Source organism: Chinchilla lanigera, unplaced genomic scaffold (assembly GCF_000276665.1).
Source record: "Chinchilla lanigera isolate Chin_1 unplaced genomic scaffold, ChiLan1.0 scaffold00060, whole genome shotgun sequence".
Lineage (NCBI taxonomy): Eukaryota > Metazoa > Chordata > Mammalia > Rodentia > Chinchillidae > Chinchilla > Chinchilla lanigera.
Window position 1 is genome coordinate 14,050,806 of NW_004955461.1, and position 26,439 is coordinate 14,077,244.

The 26,439-nt window shown below is 41.0% G+C and overlaps 1 protein-coding gene across 5 annotated transcripts in view; it reads right to left on the bottom strand.

The window, feature by feature from the left end:
- The window catches only part of Trappc9 (trafficking protein particle complex 9), a 632,072-nt gene that overhangs the window by 552,718 nt on the left and 52,915 nt on the right, over window positions 1–26,439 (bottom strand). For 3 of the 5 annotated variants that reach the window (XM_013521333.1, XM_013521331.1, XM_013521335.1), the window contains one exon: window positions 16,513–16,744. In XM_013521333.1, the coding sequence (XP_013376787.1) occupies window positions 16,513–16,744 (232 nt within the window). The remainder of the gene's footprint in view (window positions 1–16,512; window positions 16,745–26,439) is intronic. The other 2 variants (XM_013521334.1, XM_013521332.1) reach the window with 1 other exon arrangement.

The following is a 26,439-nucleotide window of genomic DNA, read 5'->3' on the forward strand; positions in this document are numbered from 1 at the left end:
TAAAACCCTGCATGAAGAGAATGTGGCAACAGGAATCCACAGTGTTATGAGTCTGGGGGAAAATGACTTCAGACACAAGTTTCAGACATCAGGGTTCTGATTCAAAGATATCACTGCTTCACGGTTTCCTTCAGCTACCCAGAGTTCCTTTCTCTGGTGCATGCTCAACAGTGAGACCTTGAGACCTCCACTGTAGCACTCCCCACACTGGGCAACGGGGCATAGTCACTTTTGGAGACTGTAAAATATGGCAGGACCTAGGCATGGTGGCAGAGGCCAGCACTCAACAAGCTGAGGCAGGTGTGTTACCGTAAGTTTGAGAACACCACAGGTTACACAGTCAGTTCAAGGCCAACCTGAACTACAAAGAAATACCCTATCTCAAAAAACAACAAAACAAAACAAAACAAAAAAAAAGAAAAAGAGAAAGAGAGATACAGCCACTCCACACCCTTTTACCACAAGATTCTGATTTCAGCCCATCTGGAGTGAAGTCAGGAAATTTGAGTTCTCAACACCCCCCACACCATGACACTACAGTCAACCAGATTGGCAATTCACTGTTCCTGCTGATCTAAAACTCAGGTCGTGAAAAACATACCCAGGTGCATCCAAGCAGGCTCACAGAAAACTCTGCTCACTGAAGACTGCCAATACCTACAACAGTCAGTCACTCAAGATCTACTGAAGAACCCAACACAAGGCAGGAGCTCGAGTAGGGACAAAGGAACTGCCATGTGGGATTCAGATTCCTGTGAAAGCCAGGCAGTAAGCCCTTGGGAAGTAAGTATTCCTGCAAAAGCTGTGAGGACACAACTATGGTAACAATGGCAACAGCAGGTGGGAGTGAATGTCAACAGTAGCTGGGGTAGGCAGGTGAGAGGGTGGTATGTGAGGTGTAGCCTCCACGCAACACCGTGAAATGGAAATAAACAACAGTAGGACATGTCACAAAGCTGTGATGCCTAAAAGCAGTAACTCGTTTAAAGTGCTTTAGCAATTTACCATAAATTTTACTAATATTATGATTCAATAAATATGATGTAGTTAACACAAATGTCAACCTCTGACTTTAGCTGTGAAATGATTAATGATCCAACCTGTTCTTGTTTCATCAAGAATGAATCCTCCATTTATCAGATCTTTACTGATGTATTTATTGGGTAAAATTACCTCATTATTTGTCAGAATCCCTATCCAGGTTATTAGTTCTTGCATCTGAAGACTGTATGTGTCATCTATTATTTTATCCCCAGAACAGAGCCTGGCATGGACCTAGGTACTCAACTGATATTAACTGATAATGGAAGAGAACAAGAAAGAAGCCTGCGCCATCATCAGCATGCAGAGAAATTTCCTTCTTCTTCTGTAACCCTGGCTGTTTGCCTACCATATTATGGACACCATTCAAGGGGTTTGTCTACTCACGATCCCTACTGCCCTCTTCGCCACCCCCCTCTACATAGCTGACCACTCTCATCTCTGTATCTGCACTGCATCATGCACAAATGTGGTCCATGACTGACACAGAGAGGCACCTCTAAGTGCATGCATTTGTTTTTTTTTTTTTTCACCAATCCTTCACTGCTTTGACAGCCAGGCGTATACTCTCTTCATCCAAGGATTTTTAATGCTTAGTGGGAGGCCAGATGCATAGTTGGCACTTAACAAACACACAGGTCAAGATGAAAGCCTGATGGAAGAAAATTCTCCAGTTTTCAAACATACACACTCACATATGTGAGGCTGAGACAACAAGGCTTCTAGGATTTGCTACAAAATACTTCATCAAAGAGCAAATGAAGGAAAAAGAAGGGTAAAAATATAGCCAAAGTGGTAACATCTTGGTAACACTTTATTCTGAGTGATGGACTCTTTGCACTCTTTTCTAATTTTTGTACATCTACAATATTTCACAATAACTGAGATTCTTGAAGCTGACCAAACATGCACAAATGTCCCCATATGACAATGCATATCAGTTCCTCTTCCAGAAATCTCCTAGGATACAAAATGGCAGCACACTTCATGCAGCAAGAGGGAGGAAAGTGAGACACATCCCCGCAGTATTCCCATGTGGTCAAAAGAAGAAGCTAGACCAAATGCAAAAATGAAAAAGGAGATTTAAAGGATTAAGAAATCAATGTCATGACTAACCTAGTCACGTCTTCAAAAAGACCCAATTTTAGCTAATCTCAACACTACCATACAAGAAAATTTTCTCACATAGAAATTGGACAAATATCACTCTGCTGATTTTTTTAAATAGATAATGATCCAGTTCCTACCACAGGTGATTATGAGTAAGTCAGAGTATAAATTTTCTCAACAGTAAACACTGTGCAAGTCATAATTTCTGTATGACTCAAAGTGCTCCTCCTATAAAATATGAATTTTTTTCCTTAAGACAGATTTGTAGCATATGACTCAGTGATAAAATTCTCAACACTTGTAATCGAAAAAGTTCACCAATTTGGGGTTTATTATATACATCAAGTACTGCCATTTAGCAAATCCACTTGCCATACCAGTCTCTTTCATAAGAGTTCCTGGGGGAGATGTAATCTCTTGTTCAGGAATAGGCTAAGCAAAAGGCACAATGGAAAATCTTCACACAGAGCAACACTAGTAAGATTGGAATGATAATATGCAGTCCTGTAAGCCGGCACACACACAGAGCACACATCTGTGTTCCCACCTCAGCCTTCTATAGAACCAGCCTGTGAACATGTTCATTTAAAAGAAGAGACAGAGCGCATTCAGGACCTGGTATACCAACAATCCAACTTTTATTCACAGGTACGAGATTTTAGTAGATTTCCATTTAATTCTCTGAAAGTGGTTCAGGGCAGTATTGGAGATGGGACTTTGAAGTGATTTTTATTTTTAGTTAAGAATATAGATAGCTGACATTTACCATTTTTACTTCATTTGATCTCACTCCCTCACTCTCTTTCCCTGGCATCTTTCATGAAAATGATGCTGAATGTCCCCTCCTCAAACACAGCTCCAGTAAAATGTATTTGGAAACATACTATTTGTTTTATTTTTCAAAAGGAGTATGTTTCATTCAAAAGACTTACAAATTAAGAGCAAGAAATAAATTCTACTCAATAAATGGCCACCACAGTGCTATGGCAGCTGCTTACAGGGTGTGCCCCCACATTATACGTATTTACTCGGACACCTCCAGGACCAGCTTGGCACAGTGGCCAAAGGGGACTGCACTTTCACTGGGCTGACAGGTGACTGAGTTAGGTGGGTGCTAAGTGATCGCTACAAATGTTTTTAAAGGGACTTGTAAGTTATGAAAAATGCTAACAGAAAGAACAGGACTGAATGAAAGAGAGAAGAGAATTACATCTAGGTAGAGGGAACCCAGGGGACCTCTCTGAAGGAAGAGCACTCAGCTGGGACCTGAAGATGATGGGGCATTGGACAGGTGAGGAAGCACATTGTGGGAGGAGACCACAGACCAACTAGGATGGATAGGATGGATAGGACAGATAACCCACCACCTTCAAATATAACTTGCCTAAAGCCCAGGGGGCCTGCTTTACCCTGAGGCAAGCCTGAAGTTATATTCAAAGAACACCATAAAAAGTAAATGAAAAGCAATTTATATCTTTTCTGACATCTATCAGAAGCATGCCAAATGGGGATTCCAAAGATAGGGTACACACAAGCCTCTTAAAACACATTTTCAACTTCTGGAAAGATGGTACAGTGGTGAACCGCAGAGAAACAGCCTCTCTGAGATTTGGTGTCCCAACACTGGGATATAGCAATGTGATGAAAAGAAGGAGAGAAGTGGGCCCCTGGGACCCAGGAAGAATCTGAAGTGAGAATTGAACTCCATGGGGAGACGGGAGAGAGATTTCAATGAAGAAGAAGAAGGAGGTGGCAAACAGAGCTTTCTCCCTGAGCCCCGACTAGCTGCATAGGAGGGGTGGCTTGAACCAACAGACACATGGTGACTACTAGTGACCCCAGAGGCCTCCACAGAGAAATGCACCAGTGGAATGCAGAAGTAGACACAGCAGGCTGCAGTGGCTGATGAGTTATTTGGGTTCAGACATCCCCCAAGAGAGGGCGACTGGCTGGCACCCATCTTGGAGAGGGACCAACTGAGCTCAGAACTTAGAACAGGTACAAGCTGTCAGTGTCAGGGCTGCCAGTGTCAGGGTAAAGCTGCCAAGTTCAAATTGGCAAAAGGACAAGGAGCTGAGTTCAAGCAGGCACGAGGTACACGGAGTGCTGGAGGTTCAACAACTCAGATCCCAGCCTAACAGCCAGAAACCAGCCTGAACTCCAGTGGAACTAAAGGTCCAGGCTTGCTGGGATTATTCACTTCCTCACCATAAATCTGCTGCTGACTTGCTGGGATTAATTGACACAGATCTGGACTCTTTCTGCCCACTTTGTCTACCAAACACAGCACAGACATGCCTTCACATGGACATTTTCTTTTATTTTCTTCTTTTTTCTTTTTCCCTTTTCTTGTTTTTGTATTGCTTTTTTCTTGACTGTTCTTATTTTTATGAGTGTGAACAATGTTTCTAGTTTTTTTGTTATTCTGTTCTGGTTTTTATTTCTTTCTTCTCTCTTTGCTTCCTGTCCTCCTCCCAAAGTTTATATGATCTTCCTTTGCCCTTAACCCTTGTTTCTAGTCTCCTCCTCCTCCTCCTTCTTCTCTTTCTCCTCCTTCTCCTTCTCTCCTCCTTCTCCTTCTCCCCTCCTTCTCCCCTTTACCTTTCTATTCCCCACCCCACTCCCCCTTCTCTCCAGCTCCTTCTTCTTCTTCTTTCTCCTCTGAGGGTAAAATAGCCATACTAAGGGCTTATTTACTGTATAGAATTTTCTGGATTGTTTTAGATTTTGTTATATTACCACAAATCTACTGCATATGACTAAGAGTGGCAAACTAATAATCACCACAGTTTGTCATTTTCTAGGCTGTGTTTGATACTACTGTTATTCCTGATTGTACTAATTTAGCCAAGATGACATAACTGTTCTAATCAGTTGTTCTTCGTGGTATGCCAAGACTGACATTGTCTAAGGGTCATAAAACATACTATAGGCCAGTGCCAAAGAATCAGGGTCTACGCCAAATACTCAGCAAGATCTCATCCTCAATAAACTGAAGAAGTAGGATCATGCAACGGACTCAAAACCCAAAAACCAGCTACACCTAGAAGACATCTCTGAGAAGTAGTCATTTCCTAAGGGTTCTAAATACTAGCAATGAAGTTACTTGTCAGAAGTGATTTGTAAGCATCAACTCAAGAATTAAATTAGAAAGAAAGAAACAGAGAGAGAGACAGAGACAGAGACAGGAAGGCAGGAAGGCAGGAAGGCAGGAAAGAAAGAAGAAAGGAGGAAAGGAAGGCACTTAGGCAAGATGCAACCCCAGACTTCCAGCTAACCAAAGGCAACCCAAGAGGCAGTAAGGTGGAACAGTTCAAAAGCCAACAACCTAGACTCTCTGAAATGGTAATAGCAGAAGTAACAAAGCAGATGAATGAGGCTCTAGAAAAAAATCAAATCAGAAATAATTTCTCAGATAATTACAGAGATAGTGACCATAATGAAAGACATGGTTAGTGACTCTACAACAGATACAGATAAAAAAAAAAAAATAGAGTTTAGAAAAATGAAGGAAATATTTAATGCCCAACATAAGAAAGAAATGGATTCCATGAAACAGATTCAAACAGATATAAAGGAGATTAAAAATTGCATTCAAAGTATACACAACAAAATGAGCCAATGAGTGGACAGAACTTTAGATACAGAAGACAAGACAAATTTAGCTATCATGAAGGGACAGATTTCTCAAAAATAGCAAGAAATCACAAAAAATCAATCAAACAGCTGCTAGACAATGCAAAGAAGAATAACAAGATTGACTGGAGTCAATGAAAAAGCAAGAGATAGATAGCAAAAATGACATAAAAAAAAACATGTTAGTAGAAGTCACGGCAGAAAATTTCCCAAGCCGGGAAATTGCATGATCAATTGCATGCACGTCCGTTGCATGATCCTACTTCTTCAGTTTTGACGTACAGATAAGCAAGGCATACAGAACTCTAATTACCCATGATCAAAAACAAATCTACACCAAGACATATATAGTAGTCAATATTCTTAAAATTTCAACACAAGAAGAGAATATTAAAAGCTGTTAGAAAAAAGAAAAAAAAATCACCTATAAAGAAAAGCTCATCAGAATCACAGCAGATCTCACAACACAAACTCTCAAGTCAAGGAGAGCTTTAAGTATTTCAAGCCCTAAAAGAAAACAACCTCCAACCCAGATTTATATATCCTGCAAAATTATCTTCCAAATTGATAGAAATGTAAGATACTTACAGGTCAAAGAACACCTGAAGAAATTCATTACCACTAGGTAAGCTCTCCAAAATGTTCTAAAGGACATTCCAAAAAGAGATAACAAGGACTAAAACTCTATGAACCCCAAAAGAATGAATTCACCAGGCAAGGCAAGCAAGGGAAAGAAAGAGAACAAACAACAAGAAAATAATATGACAAGGATAAGTATTATCAGTTATAACATCAACATTAGTGGTCTCAATTCACAATCAAAAGAAAAAGAATGGCACAATGGATCAAGAAGCAAGATCTAACAGTATGCTGCATACAAAAAACATATGTAATTCAAAAAGAAATTCATACACTCAAAACCAAAGAATGAAAAACAATATTCCATGCAACAGGAACCCAGAAAAAGCAGGGATGGCTATTCCATTTGCAGACAAAGTGAATCTGTGATCAAAAAAGACAAAAAAAGTGACTCACTACATACCTACTAAGGGAACAACCCAAGATAAATAGATAACAATCATAAATATACATGCACCAAATAGTGGGACACCTAACTATATAAAACGAACATTATTGGATATGAAATATCAGATAAGCACTACTACAACTGCAATAGGGGGCTTCAATATCCCATGGTCACAAATAGAGAGATCAACTAGACAAAAAAAATCAATACAGAAATATCAGAACTGAACCAAACCTTTTTTTTTTCTTGGTAATGGGAATTGAACTCAGGACCTTGCACTTGCCAGGCAGGCACCTGTGCCACTGAGCTATATCCCCAGCCCTGAACCAGACCTTTGAATAAATGGATTTAGTAGATATTTACAAGGTATTCCACCCCACAACATCAGAATACATACTCTCTTCAGCTGCACATGAGATTGTCTCCAAAATAGCCCACATACTGGCTCATAGAACAGGATTAATTAGATACAAAGAAACTGAAGTTATCTCATCCATATTATCACACCATGGTGCAATGAAATTGGAAATCAATGGCAAAAGAAACCACAAGAATTTCATAAACACATGGAAATTAAATAACACTCTCCTGAACAACCAATGGATCACAGGTGAAATTAAAGAAGAAACTAGTTTCTACAATTAAATGATAATGCCAGTGCAACATATTGTCACTTATGGGACACAATGAAGCCGTGCTAGGAGGGAAATTTATATTGCAAATTCCTATATCAAAAAAAAATAGAGTGAGCTCAAATAAACAACCTAATGTTGAACCTCAAACTTCTAGAAAAAGAACAAGTAAAGCCCATCCCATACAAGGGAGGAAAGTATAAAGATCAGAGCAGAAACTAATATAATGGCAACTAAGAAGACAACACAAAGAATCAATGAATTGAGGAGTTGTTTCTTTCAAAAATTAAAGTAGACAAACCCTTAGCCAACCTTTTCCAAAAAAGAAAAACTCAAATCCACACAACTAGGAATAAAAATGGTGAAATCACAACAAATCCTGCAGAAATGCAGAAGATCATCAATACCTACATTGAGAATCTGTATCATAATAAGATGGAAAACAGAGACTAAGTGGACAAATTCCCAGATATACATGAATTACCAAAGGTGAATCAAGAAGATATAAAAATTCTAAATAAACCAATTATCAGTCAGTGAAACTGAAGCTATAATTAAAAACACACCAACAAAGAAAAGCCCAGGCTCTGAAAAATTCACTGCTGAATTCTACAAGAAATTCAGAGAAGACCTAATGCTCCTATTTCTCAAACTCTTTAATGAAACTGAAAGAGATGCAATACTTCCGAAGTCACTCCTGGAAGCAAGCATTAACCTGTTACCAAAACCAGAGAAAGACCCAACCAAAAAAGAGAACGACAGGTCAATCTCCTTAACCTCCTTTGTCATAGATGCAAAAATCCTCAATAAGATAGTAACAATGCAGCAAATCATCAAGAAGATTATACACCATGGCCAAGAAGGATTCACTCCAGAGATGCAGGGATGGTTCAACATATGCAAATCAATAAATGTAGCCTGGGTGTGGTGACATATGCCTGTAATACCAGCACTTCAGAGGCTGAGGCAAGAAGATCACCATGAGTCTGAGGTCAGCCTGGGATACATATTGAGTTCAGTCCATTCTGAGCTACATAGTGAGACCCTGTCTAATAAAAAAAAAAAGAAAAGAAAAGAAAAAGAAAACAGCATTTCATAAAGTCCAACATCTAGTTACGATAAAAACCCTATAGAAAATTGGAATAGAAGGTTTTTATCTCAATCTGATAGAAAACCATCTATGACAAAACAATAGCCAACATCATACTAAGTGGTCAAAAACTGAAAGCTACCAGGTATGGTGGCACATGCCTTCCAACCCTCAGGAGGCTGGAGCAAGAGGATGACTGTGAGTTTGAGGTCAGCTTGGTCTACATCATGAATTCAAGGCCAGTCTGAACTAGTAGACCCAATCACACAAAAACAAAGCAAAACAAAATGATTTCTAAAAAATGAAAGCGTTCTCTCCAAAATCAGGAACAAGAAAAGGATGCCCAAAATCACCACTCCTATTCAATATAGTTCTGGAAATATTAGCTAGGGCAATTAGATAGAGAAAAAAAATAAAAAGAATAAGGATAAGAAAGGAAGAAGTTAAATTATTACTATTCATGGATGAAATGATACTCCACATAGAAGATCCCCAAAAATTCACCGAACAACTCCTAAAATTAATAACCAAATTTGGCAGCACAGCAGATTACAAAGCCAACACTCAAAACAAACAGTATTCCTCTACATACACAACAAACTCACTGTGAGAGAAATTAGGTAAACAATATCTTTCACATTAGCATCAAAAGAAATGAAATACTTAGGAATCAATTTAATGAAGTTAAAGAACTTTACCTTGAAAACTACAGTACTCTCAAAAAGGACACAGAATAGGATATCAGAAAATGAAAAAATAACCCTTGTTCCCAGTAGTAAGAACTAACATAGTGAAAATGGCAATACTTCCAAAACTGTTATACAAAGATAATGCAATCACAGGCAAATTACCAATAGCATATCTCACAGAAGTACAAAAAAATCCTAAAATTTATATAGAACCAGAAGAGACTTAGAATAGCAAAAGCAATTCTGGACAACAAATGTAGGGAGCACCACAATTCCTGAGTTGAAATTATACTACAAGGTTACTGTGATAAAAACAGCATGGTACTGTCAAAAAACAGACCCTCTGACCAGTGAAACAGATTAGAAGATACAGAAACAAGTCCAAATACACTCAGCCACTTTATCTTTGATGAAGAGGCCAAACACATTCACTAGAAGAAAGACACCTTCTTTAATAAACAGTGTTTGAAAAACTGGCTTTCCACGCACCAAAGATTAAAACTACACCTATATCTTTCACCACACACTAAACTGAAATGAAAATGAATCAAATATCTAAATACTAATGCACAAACACTAAATCTACTGGAAAAGAGAATAGGTAGAACTCTTAAAGACATAGGTATAGAAAAAGACTTTATGATCAAAACCCCAATTACACATGAACTATTACAAAGAATCAATAATGGGATCTCATCTTATTAAAAAGCTTGTCTATAGAAAGAAATCAACAGAGTAAAGAGACAACACACAGAGTGGGAAAAAACTTGTGCCAGCTATTCCTCAAAGGACTAATATCTAGAATATATAAAGAACTCAAAATATCATATCCCCTAAAATTTAAAGACCCAACCCAAAAGTGGGCATCTGAAATACACTTCTCAGATGAAGTATAAATGGCAAATAAATATATGAAAAACATGTTCAACATTATTAGTCATTTGAGAGATGCAAATTAAACCAATGCTGAGATTCTATCTCACTCCAGAAAGAATGGCTATTATCAAAAAATCAAGCAGTAACAAATGCTGGTAGGGCTGTGGGGAAAAAAGTACCCTTCTCCACTGTTAGTGGGAATGTAAACTGGTGCAATCACTGCGGAAATCAGTGTGGAGATCCCTCAAAAAACCAGGTGGAACTGGCGGTTCCATTAGACCCAGCTACTCCCTTTCTTAGTATCTTTCCAAAAGAATTAAAAGCATCATATTTCAGTGATATATGCACACCCATGTTTATAGAGTCACAGTTCGTAATAGCTAGATCTTGGAAACAGCCCAAATGTGCATCAACCAATGAATGGATAAAGAAGATGTGGGATTTTTTTTCATATAATGGAGTACTATTCTATGACAAAGAAGGATAAGCTTGAGACATTGCTAGCTAAACGGATGCACTTTGAGACCATAACCTTAAGTGAAACAAATCAAACACACATGTTCAAATATTGCTTGGTTTTTCTGGTATTAGAAACTGAAAGTGCAAATAAGGACCAAAATGTGTAATAGATATTGGGAAACGGGGGGCTGGGGATGTAGCTCAGCAGCAAAGCGCCTGCCTGGCAAGTGCAAGGTTGTGAGTTTGGTTCCCAGTACCGGAGAAAAACCAAAAAAAAAAAAATCTAAAGATATTGGGAAATGGGAAGAAAATGTTCAAATGAGAAGGGGAACAAGGGAGGAAGGAGCAGGAAAGGAAGGGACCAAATAAAAAAGAATAGAAAGAAAAAAGCTTGGAAAAAAGCTTTTTAAATAAAGAGGAGTTGAAGGGATGGAGGAGAATGGGAAAAGATGAAGCAGACATACCATATACAGCTACAAATTACCTATGATGAATGTTATCATTATGTATATCTAAAATGTACCCATAATACAAAATTCTAAAAGTAAGTAATTTTTTAAAAACACATTTTCCCATTTCTCTATAAAGTGACAGTGTACTCATTCTAAAAGCTCCCTTCCCTTTTCCCAAACACCACTGCCAGTTCCATCATACTTCTCTGGAATTCAGCAAAAATGAGTTTGTATGCTCAACTCCCCCCTTCTCAAACTTTGAGATCTCTTCTCTTCTTTTCCACCAGTAATTGTGCCCTTTCGGTGAAATCCTACAAGCTGCTAGAACTTCCCGGTTTTGTGGGGTTTTTGGTTTGGTTTGGTTTGGTTGAGACAGGGTCTTGCTATGTAGTTCAGGCTGGCCTTGAACTCACTATGTAGTCCAGGTTGACCTCAAACTCACAGTGATTCTGCTGCCTCGGCCTCCCAAGTGCTGGGATTAGGGGCTGGGGATTTAGCTCAGTGGCAAAGCGCCTGTCTGGCAAGCACAAGGTCGTGAGTTCGGTTCCCGATACCGGAGAAAAACCAAAACCAAAAAAAAAAAAACCAAGTGCTGGGATTACGGGTATGCCTGGCTTATCCAGTGATTTCTGACCTTAACTCCAATCAACGCCATCAAAGTGCCATGGAGGTATGTATTTCTCAGGTGGCTACTGGGCTTAGAAGCCCTTGACCCTCAGTGCTTTCCTTCAAGCACTAGCGATTAAATCCAGAGCCTTTGCACTAAGCTACTTTTTAAATTTTTGTTTTCATACAAGGTCTTACCAAGTCACTGAGGTACACAGGCCAGGCTTGTGATCCTCCTGCCTCAGCCTCTAGATCTACAGGTCTACAACCTCTAGATCTACTATCTACAGCCACCATGCCTGGCTTCAGTGCTTTTTCTTTTATGTCTTTTATACTGGCAGCTGTGACTCTCTAGACAGAGCACTTGTCTTGGATCTGAAACCCAGACCTGACAGTAACAGCAACAAATATGCTGAGAACCGTCCTAAACTCCTCACAGGGACTAATCCAATCCTGTAAGAACCTCCTCTCCTCAAGATAAACCAGCATCCCTTTGTGCTGAGGCAGGACACCAAGTGATTTGGCCAAGGTCACACAGCCAGGCAGGAACAGTGTCTGAATTCAGGGGTGGGTCTTTCACCTTGCCAAGTCTCTGTCCCTGGTGTGTCACACGGAGCTCACAGTCCTGCTCACCGAGCTATAAGAAATACCCGACTCACAAAAAACCATTCATCAAGAGCTGTAGGCCATCTCAGTGAAGGTAAAACAGACACCCCTCAGGGCATGCAGAGCCGAGGATAAGGCCTATTCAGGCAGAGAAGATACAGACTCAGCCACCCTGAGCCAGGCAAATGCTGGGCAAGCACGAACAAAGTGCCCCTTTGCAGGCAGCAACCCTGCCCAGCATGGCAGCCGCTCTAGGTATGTCACCGAAAATACCAGGAAACAGTGCATAAAATGTGAACAACCACCTTTTATGAACAGTCACTTTGTGAACAGTCATTTTTATCATGCCCAATAAGAGCAATATTTAATAAATGAAAATATCCCAAACTTCAAGACTTACTATAAAGCTACAATAGTCAAGGCAATGTGATTTTTGGTGAAAGAACAGATAAAAAAAGATCACTAGAGCAAGGAATAGGAAATACAAAAATAGATCCACATAAGTACAGTCAACTGACCTTTGACAAAGGAGCAAAGGCAACAGAGCAAACACAGTCCTCCCAACAGACTGGAACAATGCAGCATCCAGCGGTAAAACAAAGGATCCAGGCAGACCGAGGACTTCCACAAAAAATAACTCAAGCCGGGCGTAGTGGTACATGCCTGTAACCTCAGCATTCAGGAGGCTGAGACAGGAGGATTGTTGGAAGTTTAAGACCAGCCTGGACTACAAAGTGAGCTGAGGCCAGCCTGAACTACAAAGGGAGACCCTGTCTCAAGAAGACAATAACAACAAAACAAAACAAAAAAACTCAAAATGGATCACGGACAGAAATGCAAAATGTGAAACTTTGAAATCCCTAGAAGTTAACATAGTAGAAATCTAGGAGATTCCATCCATGAAAGAATTGATAAGCTAGAGGTCATTAAAATCTTAAACTTCTAGGAGGGAGAGGAGGACAAGGGGAAGTAAAAAGAATTAAGATGTGTTGTGCACATACACCAACTCCCACAATGAATGTAATCGTGATGTACAGCAAACATGTCCTAATAAATATAACAGATAAATAAATAAAATTTAAAATTTCTACTCCGCAAATGACAAGACACAGAGTGGGAGAAAATGTTTGCAAAAGACATAGCTGATAAAGCGTTGTTATTCAAATTACATAACAAATTCTTAAAACTCAAAGCAACAACAAAACAAACAATTCATTTTTAAAATGGGCAAATGATATGAACAGATACTTCACCAAAGAAGATACTCAGATGGCAAATCAGCACATGAAAAATGTTCACTATCACATATCTTTAGGGAATTTAAATTAAATTAACAATAAGGTACCACTTATCTACCCATGAGAATGGCCAAAATTCATAACCCTGACAACACCCAAAGCTGGTGAGGATGTAGAGCAACAGGAGCTCTCACTCAGTGCTGGTTAGAATACAGCAAAGAACAGGCACTCTGGAAGAGAGTCTTGCTCTTTCTTATAAAACTAAACATACTTTTACCATATGATATAGCAACCATACTCCTGGACATTTACCCAAATGACTTAAAAACTCACGTGCACACAAAAACTGCACATGAACAGGTTATGGCTGCTCTACCCATACTTGCCAAAGCTTGCAAGCAACAAAGATGTCAATCAAGATGAAGTAGATGAATATGTAAATGACCATGGTATATGTAGACAATAGAGTATTATTCAGTGCCACAAATAAATAAGCTGTAGGCTATGAAAAGATATGCAATAGACTTAAAAGATATGCAACACACTTATTATAAATAATAGTATATAACTAGGAGAAAGAGGCCAGTCTGAAAAATCTAGATACTATATAACTGCAATCATGTCATGTTATACAAAAGACAAAATTACAGAGACAGTAAAAGAATCAGTTGTTCTCAGGAGTACAGGGGAAGAACAGGTGAACAGGCGAGGCACAGAGGACTTTTAAGGCAGAGAAACTACTCTACGATTCTGTAATAGGAGACACATGTCATTACCCATTTGTCAATACCCACAGAAGGCACAACACTCAGAGTGAACCCAGATGGCAACTCCAGGCTTCGGGTGACGATGTGCTAATACTGGTCTATCACTTATAACAAGTGCTCCACCCTAGTGGGGACTGCTGACAGTGGGGAAAGCTATGCTTCTGGGGAGGCAGAAGTAAATGGGAACCATCTACTGTATCCTCAAGTTTGCTGCGAACCTAAAACTGCTCAAAAAATCTGTTTTACAAAATAAGAAAAAACACCCAAGGGAAAGTGTGGTGATGGGAACAATATAATAAAATTAATTCTTAAACCAGGTCTGGTGGTCCAAGTCTATAATCCCAGTACTCTACGAGGCTGAGGCAGAAAATCACAAACTCAAGCCTGGGAAATTTAGTGAGCTAGCCAGACCCTACATCAAAATAAAAGCGGGGAAGGTACGCTAGGGATGTAGTTCAGTCCCCAGTATTATGGAGGAAAATGCCCACAGCAGGATGACAAGAAAAGGTGTGCTGTTCTGTGAACCTAGCATAGAAGGGGCATGTGGGTAGGCTGCATGCACAGGAGGGCAGCCCAGTCACACACAGCAGCTTTCTGCCCTGCCCTTCCCCTTCCTGTGGCTCAGGTAGGGAGGATGTCCTCACAGGCCCTGAAGACAAAACTCAAAGGCTGCCACATCCCTTCCCTGCTCCTCTTTGCCTGACTTCAGGCCATAGCCCAGGCACCCTACTGAGCAAAGGGACCACCAAGATCAGGTCTGGTCCCCCAGCAGAAGTGAAGGGCTGATAGAAGGGCCACTTCCCCAGTTTCCTCCCACCTTCCTCCTGCTGCTACTCAACCTCCTCCTCTCATAAAAGCCCACTGCCCCTCCTCATAAGCCTTTACAAAATATTTTAGGAAAATTTTGACCACAACAACAAAAAACTGACTTTAGATATCACTGTATTTTCAGCTAAGGGTTTGGCAAACTACAGTCATCATACCAAATCTGACCCACCATGTCTACTGGATTACATACCTCATGCGGCTGCTTTCACACCACAACTGCAGAGTCACTGAGACTGCATGGCCACAAAGCCACCTGGCCCTTCACCATACAGTGTGCTAACCTCTGCTCTGGGCTGACCAGATCTACCCAGAAAGCCTGATCTCATAGAAATGGAGTCCATCCAAGTAAAATGCTGCTCTGGACACATGGTGAGGGTGGTAACTAGTCTGGGGAGGGCAACTTCTGAGGCCCACCAGGAAACTGGAGATGTGTAGAGAGAGGAAGTCTCCACAGGTCCCGAGAGCCCTCTTCAAACTTCTGCAGGCCCATGCGACAGACTGCCTGTTCCTCCTTATTTAGAGGGGAAGAGGTGCCTTCTTCACCGTCCTATTACACCCCACATGCAGCCCAGCATGGAAAAAAGCACAGAACACCCACTGGCTGGATCCATACACACAACAAAATTGAGCAGGCAGGTCTGAAGATACTCCAACAAGTTAAAGTAAGGAAGAATAAACTCTTTGTACCTCAATTTGAGGGACAGCCCCAATAATCAAAATTACCCAGAAGCAGAACTGAATTCCTCTAGGCTGCACAGGCCTTGTTTCTACCATGTGTGTCCACATGAAAAAGATGCTACAGACCCACCTGTGCTCCGCTGGGACAATGAACTAGAGGACTTCTCAGCTCTTTCCTCTCCAGAAGGAAGTGAGAACTAAACTCATTCTTGATTTGAACTGGAATTAAGTGCTACATAATCCCTAGATAAAACAATAACCAAAAGAAGGTTCCTTCTCCTCACAATGAGACTTTGCCCAGCAGTGGGCTTTCTGTTTGTGTATACCTGTGCTAGTTAGAGCTTTTTAACATGTGCTACCTTACAGGATATTCGTATTGCAGAATAAGAGTTTATCACCAAATGCATTGCTAGACAGACACACATGTACCCAAGTAAAATATACTGATTTTTGCTGACTTAACTAAATTTCATAAGTAAAATTTGTTAGGTATTTCAAGTATTTTGTGGATGACGCACCATGCCAATGAGCTCAAGGATGACTTCTGACCCCTGCTGACCAAGATTCAAAACTGTGAGCCAATAGTCAGAAAGATGGGTAATGTGAACCCAAAATCAGAGCTCCATTGCTTTTTGTTATTATTTTGCTGATGCAAGTACCCAATGGGGACTGGGGTTCTGGTCTTCTCTGAATCACCAATCACAAAGTCCACTACAGGAAGCAGATGCTTGAACACACATGATTAGTGAAAATGAAGCAATATTTCAGTCCCAGCACCTGGACAACTGGTACCTTTGTTGAAGTCCTTTGGGTCCAGTGACAGACTATAGCCAGGCAGTGTCTCCAGGAGGAGTTTGTAGCAGGCCCTCCAGCCAGGCTCAGCGATGCTTGGAGCCACGCACTGCATGGCTGCCACACGCTTGAAGAATGCTGACTTGCGGTGGAAGCCGATAAGCTCGTAGAGCTCAGAGAGGATGCTATAGCGCTGAATCTTTTCTTCTTCAGAAAGCTGAAGCACAGAAAGAAAGCACCAAAGGTTTCTTTATTTAGTTCATGTATATTTATTACATAGAATAATAAGTTTCATTGTGGTATTTTCATACATGTATATAACATTCCTTGATCACATAAGCTTTTGAAAGAAACTTCTAAAAGAAAACAGAAAGACACTCAGAAAAGGGAGAGCCTGTTACCAGCGAGGTGCTGTGACACTACTGACAAAGCTCTGGCTGCCACTGCGAATGCTCTGAAACCCTCTGTGAGCCCATGGCTTCAAGCACAACCTGGCATTTTGCTAAGAAGGATCAGATTCTCTGGGATGAAGTTGTTTACGACACATCACATAAAACGTCCTTTATAAAAAGAAAGATAAGGAACAAGAAACCATCTAGATAATAGGATTCGGGCAGAGACTTTCATCCGACACAAAACTTCTTAGAACACAAAAATATAGAGAGCCATGTGACTAGGAAATGAATAGTTGATAATAGCACCTATCTTAGAGTTGAGACTTCACGGCTTATAACAAGTTTCTTTCATCCAAGCCCTAACATGATTCTCCCAACAAGGCCAGGATGTAGTAACAAAACCCTCTGTTCCTTAGCACCTACTATATGCCAGCAAATTTAACATACTTTATTGGGTCAATACAGCAATCCCCTGAGCTATATTTATTCCAGCTCATAGATAAGGACAATTAAAGCTTGGAGAGGCATTAATAACCTGCACAAAGTCACACAGCCAAGAAGCATCAGAGACAAGACTTGACTTTAGGTCATGGCTCCGCTTGCTGTCCAGTCTTACCTCACTGCACCACAACTACCCTGAGAGGAAGCCAGACAGAATCCATTGCAGCTGGAGGTGGTATTCACAAGGAAACATTCTCCTTGGCCCCATTTGTAACAATGGCTCTCTTTCCAGATACTTCTGAGGAGACACAGCCATATGGAATGCCCTGCCAACTTCAGCTCTTAACCTCTCCCACCCATTCCATCCCCAGCACCCATGGCCTTTGCCTGGCCCCTTCACCTCTCATCCAGAAGATGCATCAACGGGCCTTCCCACCACTTCCTCCATCTTTCCTCCTCCATCCACACACCTGTCCCATGAGCATTCTTAATGTACAACTCACAGACACCACCCTTGCTACAGATTGAGTATGTGTGGCTCTCTAAAACCATGTGCTGAAATCCTAAGCCAAAAAATGCCATTACTAGGATGTGGGGCCTTTGGGAGATGATTAGGTCATGAGATTGGAGGCCTCATGAATGGGACTAGCATCCTTACACAGGAGGTCCTATGCCCACCCCTCCACACACATCAAGGGAGCCTGGGTGAGCCACACTGAACAGCACAGGAGGGGAAGAGGCCTCGCCTCCCCAAGCCCCTGACATCTAGGGAGCCATGATGAGCCGTGTTGAGCTGCATGAGAGGGGACAGATGTTTCCCACTGCCCCTCTGCCATCAAGGGAGCCTTGGTGAACCCTGCTGAGCCACAAGGGAAAGGAGAGACGCTGCCCACTGCCCCTCCACAATCATAGGAGCCTCTATCCAGATGAACTCAGGTTCCTGGCCTAACCACCTACACTGCGGGATGGGAAACCAGCACAGGAAGAGCCAGGGACATGGCAACCATCTTGTCTGGAGGAACCCAGGGTAAATCCATTCGAACAAGGGGAAATACTTTACATCCAAACTCCTAATTTACAATTGTTTCTGTTATATAAATATAGTCTTTGCTCCTGTGGTCTAAAGTACAAAATTAATAGTTATCACAGTTTGTCAATTTCTAAATTGTGCTTGATGCTATCATTATTGCTAACTGTATGACTGTAGATAGAATGTCACATCTGTGGTAATCAGTTGTTCTCTCTTGTGTAACAATATTGGGAAGCTCTGGGGTAATAACCTCACATACCCTACACCAAATGACTGGGGACAGAGCCAAACAGCAACCAACATTCTACTCTCAGTTAACAGGTGCGGTAGGATCTTAGGACAGACACAAACCAAGAATCTCCTGCACACAGAACATATCTCTGAAGAACAGACTCTTCCTAGAGAGGCCTTGATACTAGTGATATAGCTATCAACTATAAAAACTAACAAGGATCATCACAGAAAACAGAATTAAAAATTTTTCTAAATGGAAAATGTCAAGACAAAGGAGCACTCCCACCGTATGAAGATGCACATCTGGGAACCCGCAGGCAGCCCTCTCCAGACACCAAATCTACCAGTACCTTGGTCTAAGACTTTCAGTCTGTAGAACGGGGAAAAATCAATGTCTAGGTGTAAGACCCCCAGCCTAAAGTACTCTGTCACAGCAGCCCCAAGAGCTAAGAAAACCCCCATTTCAAAACTGCTCAGGAACACTTTAGTACCAAGAAATGCAGCTCAGATGCCTCAGGGAATGCCCCAAATGGCCCTGTACGACAACATGCACTTCCTGCCTATAGTCAAACAGAATCGCTTCATTCCTGTACTTCCGCACTCTGCCCACCTGAGCTTAATGTATGCCCACTGTGTGCCAGACACTATGCTGGCTGAGGGCCCAGCAGTGAGCAAAACAGACAAAGACCCCTCCTCCCTCAGGGGCCTCTGTGCTTAGAATCAATGGAGAAGATGACAATAAATCAGCAAGTTAAACAAAGCAACTGCCTTATACACCATGAAATGTACCACAAAAGGTGGGGAGGGCAGACTCAACTCCGAACAACAAAGAATCAGCCAGATGGAGAAGCTCTGGGGACACAGGCTGCTTGGGTCTCCCTGCCTCACTCTTTTCCCACCCCATAGTCCACCTCTCCTTCAGAGACTTCCACCTCATGCTGCCCTCTCCTGGAAGCCCTTAGCCCTTTGGCTATAACCTGCCACTTCTTTCCACAATGTCCTCCTTCCCCCTTACATTATTCATGTCCATGGTACCCTCCCACCCCAGGACCAACAGACCTTTCCAAAGTGGTAGCCTCATTTCACACTCATGCAGGTGATGCATGTGTTCCATTACCACTCCACATGCACCAACATTTGATGCTATCAGTCTTCTTAATTTTAGCCATTCTGGTTGGCTTTAATTTACATTTCCCTGATAAGCATGATATTGAACATTTTTCCATATGATTACTGGCCATTTGTATATCTTCCTTGTGAAGTGCTTTTTCAAATCTTCGGACAGTTTTTTAAATTAGATTGTTTGTCTTATTACTGAGATGCAGTAGTTCTTTTATTTTCTAATATGAGTCCTTAGTCATATACGTTGCATGAATATTTTCTCCTGGTCTATTGCCAATTTACTCTCCTAAGTCTTGATAAGCAGAAACATTTCATTATGATATAACTCAAGTTATTATATCTCTTATGGTTAGTGCTTCCTGTGTCTTTATCTAAGAAACCTTTGCCCGAGGTCACAAAGACATTCTGCTGTTTGCTTCTAGAAGCTTTATGTTTAAGTCAATAGTCCATAGACACTGAGATCTGCATAAGACACAGCCATTCCATACCCCCAGCACCCAGGGCCCTTGCCCAGAGGGAGTGTGCAGCACAGCCCTGGAAAGATTACTATGCAGGGGATGTTGGCTATGGCCCAGGACTGAGGAGGTCTATACAGGGAGGTGGGAATACTTAATGCCTGGAGTTTCACAAACCTGAAAAATCTAGACCCTCGCCTGTACCTCTGTACACAGAATAGGACCAGTGATGTTGGAGGAGACAAGGTAGACAGTGATCTCAGCTGGCGTCCTTCATGACACCATCTAAGTAAAGGTGATCACCAAGACAGGATGGGCCCTCATCCATCAGAGTTCCCATGTGGTCTCTCATGGAATCTATTTAAGGTGAAAGGTTTATAAGAAGATAGCAAATGATAAACACTGTATTATGACTGGAACTGAAATCACTTCAAACCCCAAAAGAGATCCCTAATGGAGAAAGCGTGGGCACAACTGTTTCTGACACGAGGCAGCCACTTGACTAGGAAGTTTCTTGTTAGCTCCAGTCCTGTGAGCCTCAGGGCAAAGCTATACTTGGTCAGTATGGGCAGATAACAGCACGAGGATCTGGGGAAATAAGAAACGGTCCTAGCAAAATGCTAGGCCAAGATCATTATGAAAGCTTGAGATGAAAACAAATCCCCAAACTCATTTCTGACCTGCTGCTCTTTTAGGCAGCATTAATCAGCACATCTTTATTCTAATTTTTCAACAGGCTGCACAGTCACAACATCTGAATTCAGGCTCCAGATGTTTATGTGAAGTTCCAAATGAAGTAGCTCAAAGGTTTCTCAAGATAATAGGCTTTATTCACAGAATAGGCTCACTGGGAAATTCCACTATTAATTCATGATCTCATTTCCAACTTAAAATTAAGTTTAGAGCCACTTTATCCTAGTAGTAAGAAAGCAAGTGGTAATACTGGCAGGAGATTCAAGACACAGGTTTAGTGCACTGGCTCTCTAGGAGGGCAGGCAGCAGGGAACAGAATGGAGTCAGAAAGACCTGAGCCCCGGTCCCAACTCTGCATACCAAGAGCTCTGGCACTCTGCTTACCTACTGAATAGTCAACTCTAATTTTAATTATTAGAAAGACTTAATAAAATAATATGGACCTTTATCAAAGGCTAACACTCTCAGTGAGGGTTCAAGAAACAGGAAATGTTATTGTTGGTTAAGACTTTTGAAATCACAAGTTCTAAGCAAATTAGCCAGCGAAGGGTTCCCATCAACCTTTAAAACATGGGAACTCATGGAAGCTGAAATCAAACCAGTGGTAGAGGCTTTGAAACAGCTAGCGAAGGCACACAAGTGCCAACTAGCGACAGAGCAGAAAGGAAAACTGGTGGAGATCAGACATTCTCCAGGGCTGGAAACACATTCTGCTTCTCTCCACAATTACTTCCAGCCATAATCTCATAGAGAGAGAAATATATTCAAAACTATAGTGTTTGTATCTACCCCAAAAAAGTTTGAGAAAGATGCAACTTTATTTACCTTCCAGGGCAGAGGAACAAGGCATGTACCAAGGACATTCCTTTAAAAGACATTCCCTGTGATAAGGAAATCCATTTTCAGTTTTAATCATTCAAAGGGAAGAAAGAAAAAGCAGTTAAGTAAGAACTGGTTGAGAGTTCATAAAGTAGTAGAGGAGACAGACAAGCCTATGAGGCATCACTCTGCTGCACACCCAGTGCCAGGAGGGAAACAGATGGCAAATGAAGACCTGGGGACACTTGTGCTACTGGACCACCAGATGCACTGAGCACCTCGCCAAGTGTTAGGCAGGAGGAGTTTTGCAAACAACCAGGATTCATGGTTCCAAACTGTTTCTTTCTTTTCTGGTTTTCTTTTTTCTTTTCTTCTTTTTCTTTTCCTTTTCTTTCTCTCTTTCTTGCACCCTTTCTGGCTTTTATTTTTCTCTTCCTTTCTGTCTGTCTTACTTTCTATCTTTTGTAGGACTGAGTCTCTGTAGCCCAGACTGGCTTTGGATTCACAATTCCCCTGCCTCAGCCTCCTAGGAATAATTTGCTTTTTATTAAAAACATTGTCTGTTAATATTAAAAGGAAAGAAAAAACATTCCAAATAACATATCTTTGGGGATATTTACTTCTGCGCTACACCTAGAGGTAGCTGTGGGCCACTGCCTGGTTTCCTTGCTCTCTGAGGGTATGCTGAATAGCCAGGACAATTTTGAAAAAGACAAACCTGCAAAAGACATACTTCTCAACTTTAAAACTTATTATAAATCTAGAGTAACCAAGACAACATGGTATAACTGTAGCTGTATAGATCAACTGAATGGAAATAAAAGCCCAGAAGAAAAAGAACTTACATATACAGTCTATTTATTTTCCAAGACTATGCCAAAACCATTCAGTGGGGGAAGAATAGTCTTTTTAACAAATGTACTGGGACAACTCTATACCTACACGAAAAAGAATGAAGTTGGGCACCTACCTACATGATAAACAAAAAGTCACTCAAATGCAAAAGCCAAATCTATAAAATTCCTAAATTGTGTGGCTTTAGAAACAGTTTCTCTTGCTGGACATGGTGGCACATGACTGTATCTCAGCACTCAGGAGGCTGAAGTAGAAGGATTGTTGCGAGTTTGAGACCAGCCTGGGCTACCATGTGAGCTCAAGGCCAGCCTGAACTGCATAGCGAGACCCTGTCTCAAAAAGACAAAAAAAAATGAGAAGGAAAGAAAGAATTTCTCTTACACAACACCAAAAGCACATGTGATAAATGAAAACATAGATAAACTGGACTTCATCAACATTAGATACTCCAAGAAGTCCTAAAGGATATTCTAGAAAAAAGACAACAAGCCCAAGAATCCCAATACAATGAATCCACCAACCAAGGCAAGCACATAAACAGAAGGGAGAAAAAGAGAACCAACAAAAGGAAAATAATATGACAAGGATAAGTCCATATGTATCAGTTATAACCATCAATGTTAATGATCTTAACTCACCAATCAAAAGAAACAGATTGGCAGAATGGATCAAGAAACAACATCCAACAATATGTGGCATACAGAAACACACTTCACTCAAAAAGAAATTCACAGACTGAAAATTACATGATGGAAAATAATATTCCACAAGACAGCAACCTGGGAAAAAGCAGGGGTAGCTATTCTACAACATGGATTTTAAGCCAAGACTGATCATAAGAGACACAGAAGGGTACTCACTACATACTTGTTATGAGAACAATCCAAGAGGAAGAGATAACAATTATAAATATATGTGTACAAAATACCAGTACACCCAAATATATAAAACAAACACTAGTGGATATAAAAAATCAGATAAACACTAATACAATTGTAATGGGGGACCTCAGTACTCCACTGTCACAAACAGATCAACTAAAAAAAATCAACACAAAAATATGAGAGCCGAACCAAACCTTTGAACAGATGGATCTACAGCCATACCACCCTAAACATACCCAATCTCATCTGAACAAATGGACTTAGTAGATATCTACAATGTTTGAACCCACAACATCAGAATACACATTTTTCTCAGCTACACAGGGACTCAATTCTCCAAAATGCCTCACATACTAGCTCACAGAACATGTTTAAGTAATGCCAATGAAGTGAAATTATCTCATGCGTATTTATCTCAAATTATCTCAAATCACAGTACAGTGATTGGAAATCAATGGCAAAAGAAACCACAAAAACTACACAAACACATGGAAATTAAATAACACCCTCCTGAACAATTAATGGGTCACAGATGAAATTAAAGAAGAAATTAGACAGTTTCTACAATTAAATGATATTACCAGTTCGACATACTAGAGCTTATGGGACACAATAAAAGCAGTCCTGTGAGGGAAATTTATAGCAATGAATTCCCACATCAGAAAAACAGAGCCAGCACAAATAAATAACCTCAACCTCTAGAAAAAGGAGCAAGTTAAACCCAAAGCACATACAGGGAAGGAATTATAAAGATCAAAGCAGAAATTAATGCAATGAGACTAAGAAATAATAAAGAATCAATGAGCCAGGCATGGTGGCTCATGCCCGTAATCCCAGCACTCAGGAGGCTGAGGCAGGAGGATCCTTGAGAGTTTGAGACCAGCCTGGGATACAAAGTGAGCTCAAGTTCAGCCTGAACTGCATAGCAAGACCCTGTCTCAAAACGACTAAAAAAAAAAAAGAATCAATGAATCAAAGAGTAGGTTATTTTATTTTAAAGACAAAAAAATGGAAGCCACTCAGCAGGGTGCGCCGGCCTTTGGGCTGGCCTCTAGCCGCACAGGTGCATGGGAGGCTGGCTCCTGGCACCCTGGAAGCTGCCACATGGTCGAGACCTATCATGGCACAGAGAAGCAATGACATAATTGGCCCAACACGCACCAGCTGCGAAGCCCCACCCACAGACATGCGTGAATCATCCTGATATGGAGAAATCCCTGGGAATACCTGCCACACCACGAGTCACTCTTGCCCTTGCTGTTGAGAACCAGAAAGGTCCAGAGTCAGCGGAGGAGCAGCTGCTGAACAAGGATTCAGAGAACATGAGAATACAGACTATGCCCAAAGACTCAGAGGTCTAGTTGACCAAGGTCACAGAGCCGTTCAGAAGCTGGAAACCAGGAGGACCTTGTGCAATACCTGGGGAGACCCCCAGAAGCCATTCTTCCCCTGACAGTACAGGCTGCGGTGGAGGAGTGCTTGGGGCTCCGGAGAGGTCTGCACCGAGATTCCTGCTGCCTGTGTTGACGGTTGGGGAGAGGACACTAAGTGGTTGTGGAGTCCCAATGTGATGGGAGGCTGAAGAGAAAAAGCTACAAAAAATGGCTTTCGCCCCAGATGGCTCACTTGAGATGTTAGTAAGAATTGCCTCCTCAGTATTCTATAGCCATGACGAGGAGGAGGCCAAGGAGAGAAAACAAAGGGACAGAGAAAAAGCAGCTGATCTGCTGCAGCACGAAGAGAAACAGATCCCAAGTCTGATTCTCGGGGCCCCAAGAAAAACTCGATAACTACATTCATCTGCTACCACTGTTAAAAGCCAGGCTACCTCAAGAGGAACTGCCCTAAGAAGCCCCCTGGGCCATGCCCTGAATGCAAAGGGGACCACTGGAGATTGGTCTGCCCTCTGAAGTGGAGGCCCCAGAGCTCAGACGCATCCTACCAGTTAGCCCAACAGGAATGAGGGGGCCCAGGGCATACTCCGCCTTCTCCCTCTGGCCAGGCTGTCATCTCCATGGACAAGCCCCAGGTAATCATGACTATAGAGGAAAAAGAAAACAGCCTGTTGCTAGACACAGGTGCAAGTCTCTTGATTCTTCTTCTCAATCCTGGCCTTCCTTCCAGCCATCACACTTCAATGAAAGGAGTCACTGGTGAAGAGGTAATATGCTATTTTTCACAACCCTTAGGCTGTAACTACTTGTTAGATATTTCTTGTGTATCTCTGTCTTCCTGAGAAACCACTTTGAAGATATTATCATGTATTACAGCAGCCTTTGATATTTTCCTACTAATCTGTGTCCATAATTCTGTAATGTTTGTACTGTTCCTATGCTATTTTGTAAGTGGATGTATGTTTATTATTATGTGTTTCCTACAACAACCATTGAGAATAGTCAATGATTATTCAATTGGTCACTCATGTATAGCTCTATTTATTTTCTTTAGAAGCCACTTTGAAGATACCAAAGTATAGTACAACAGCTATTGATAATCTCCTACCACTTTTGTCTGTACCTCACTATTATTTGTCTATTTGTTTTCCTGAGAAACTATCTTATAGATAACAATATGTAAAACAACAACCACTGATAATTTCCTACCACTTTGTCTGTAATTTGGTAAGCCCCCCCCCATTACTATGTTAACCTTCTTTTACTCTTTAAAATAATTTTTTAAAAAAGAGAAAAAAATAAAAATAACTATAAAACAGTTTCAAAACAGGTTAGTAGGAGAGTTACAATAGTTAATATATTGTGTACTGTCTTCATAGTAGTTATTCAGAGTACAAGATCTAGGTAGGTTATCTTGTCTAAACAGTATTAGCACAAACCTTTCTTTTCAATGAACTAAGAGAAACTAGCTGTATAACTACCTTATATATAAATATATTTTTCCTTTTTCCCTTCCCTCCTTACCATACACACGAGTGAAATAAATGAGACCCATATATGTAAACATCATATTGTCTCACTAGTGTGAGA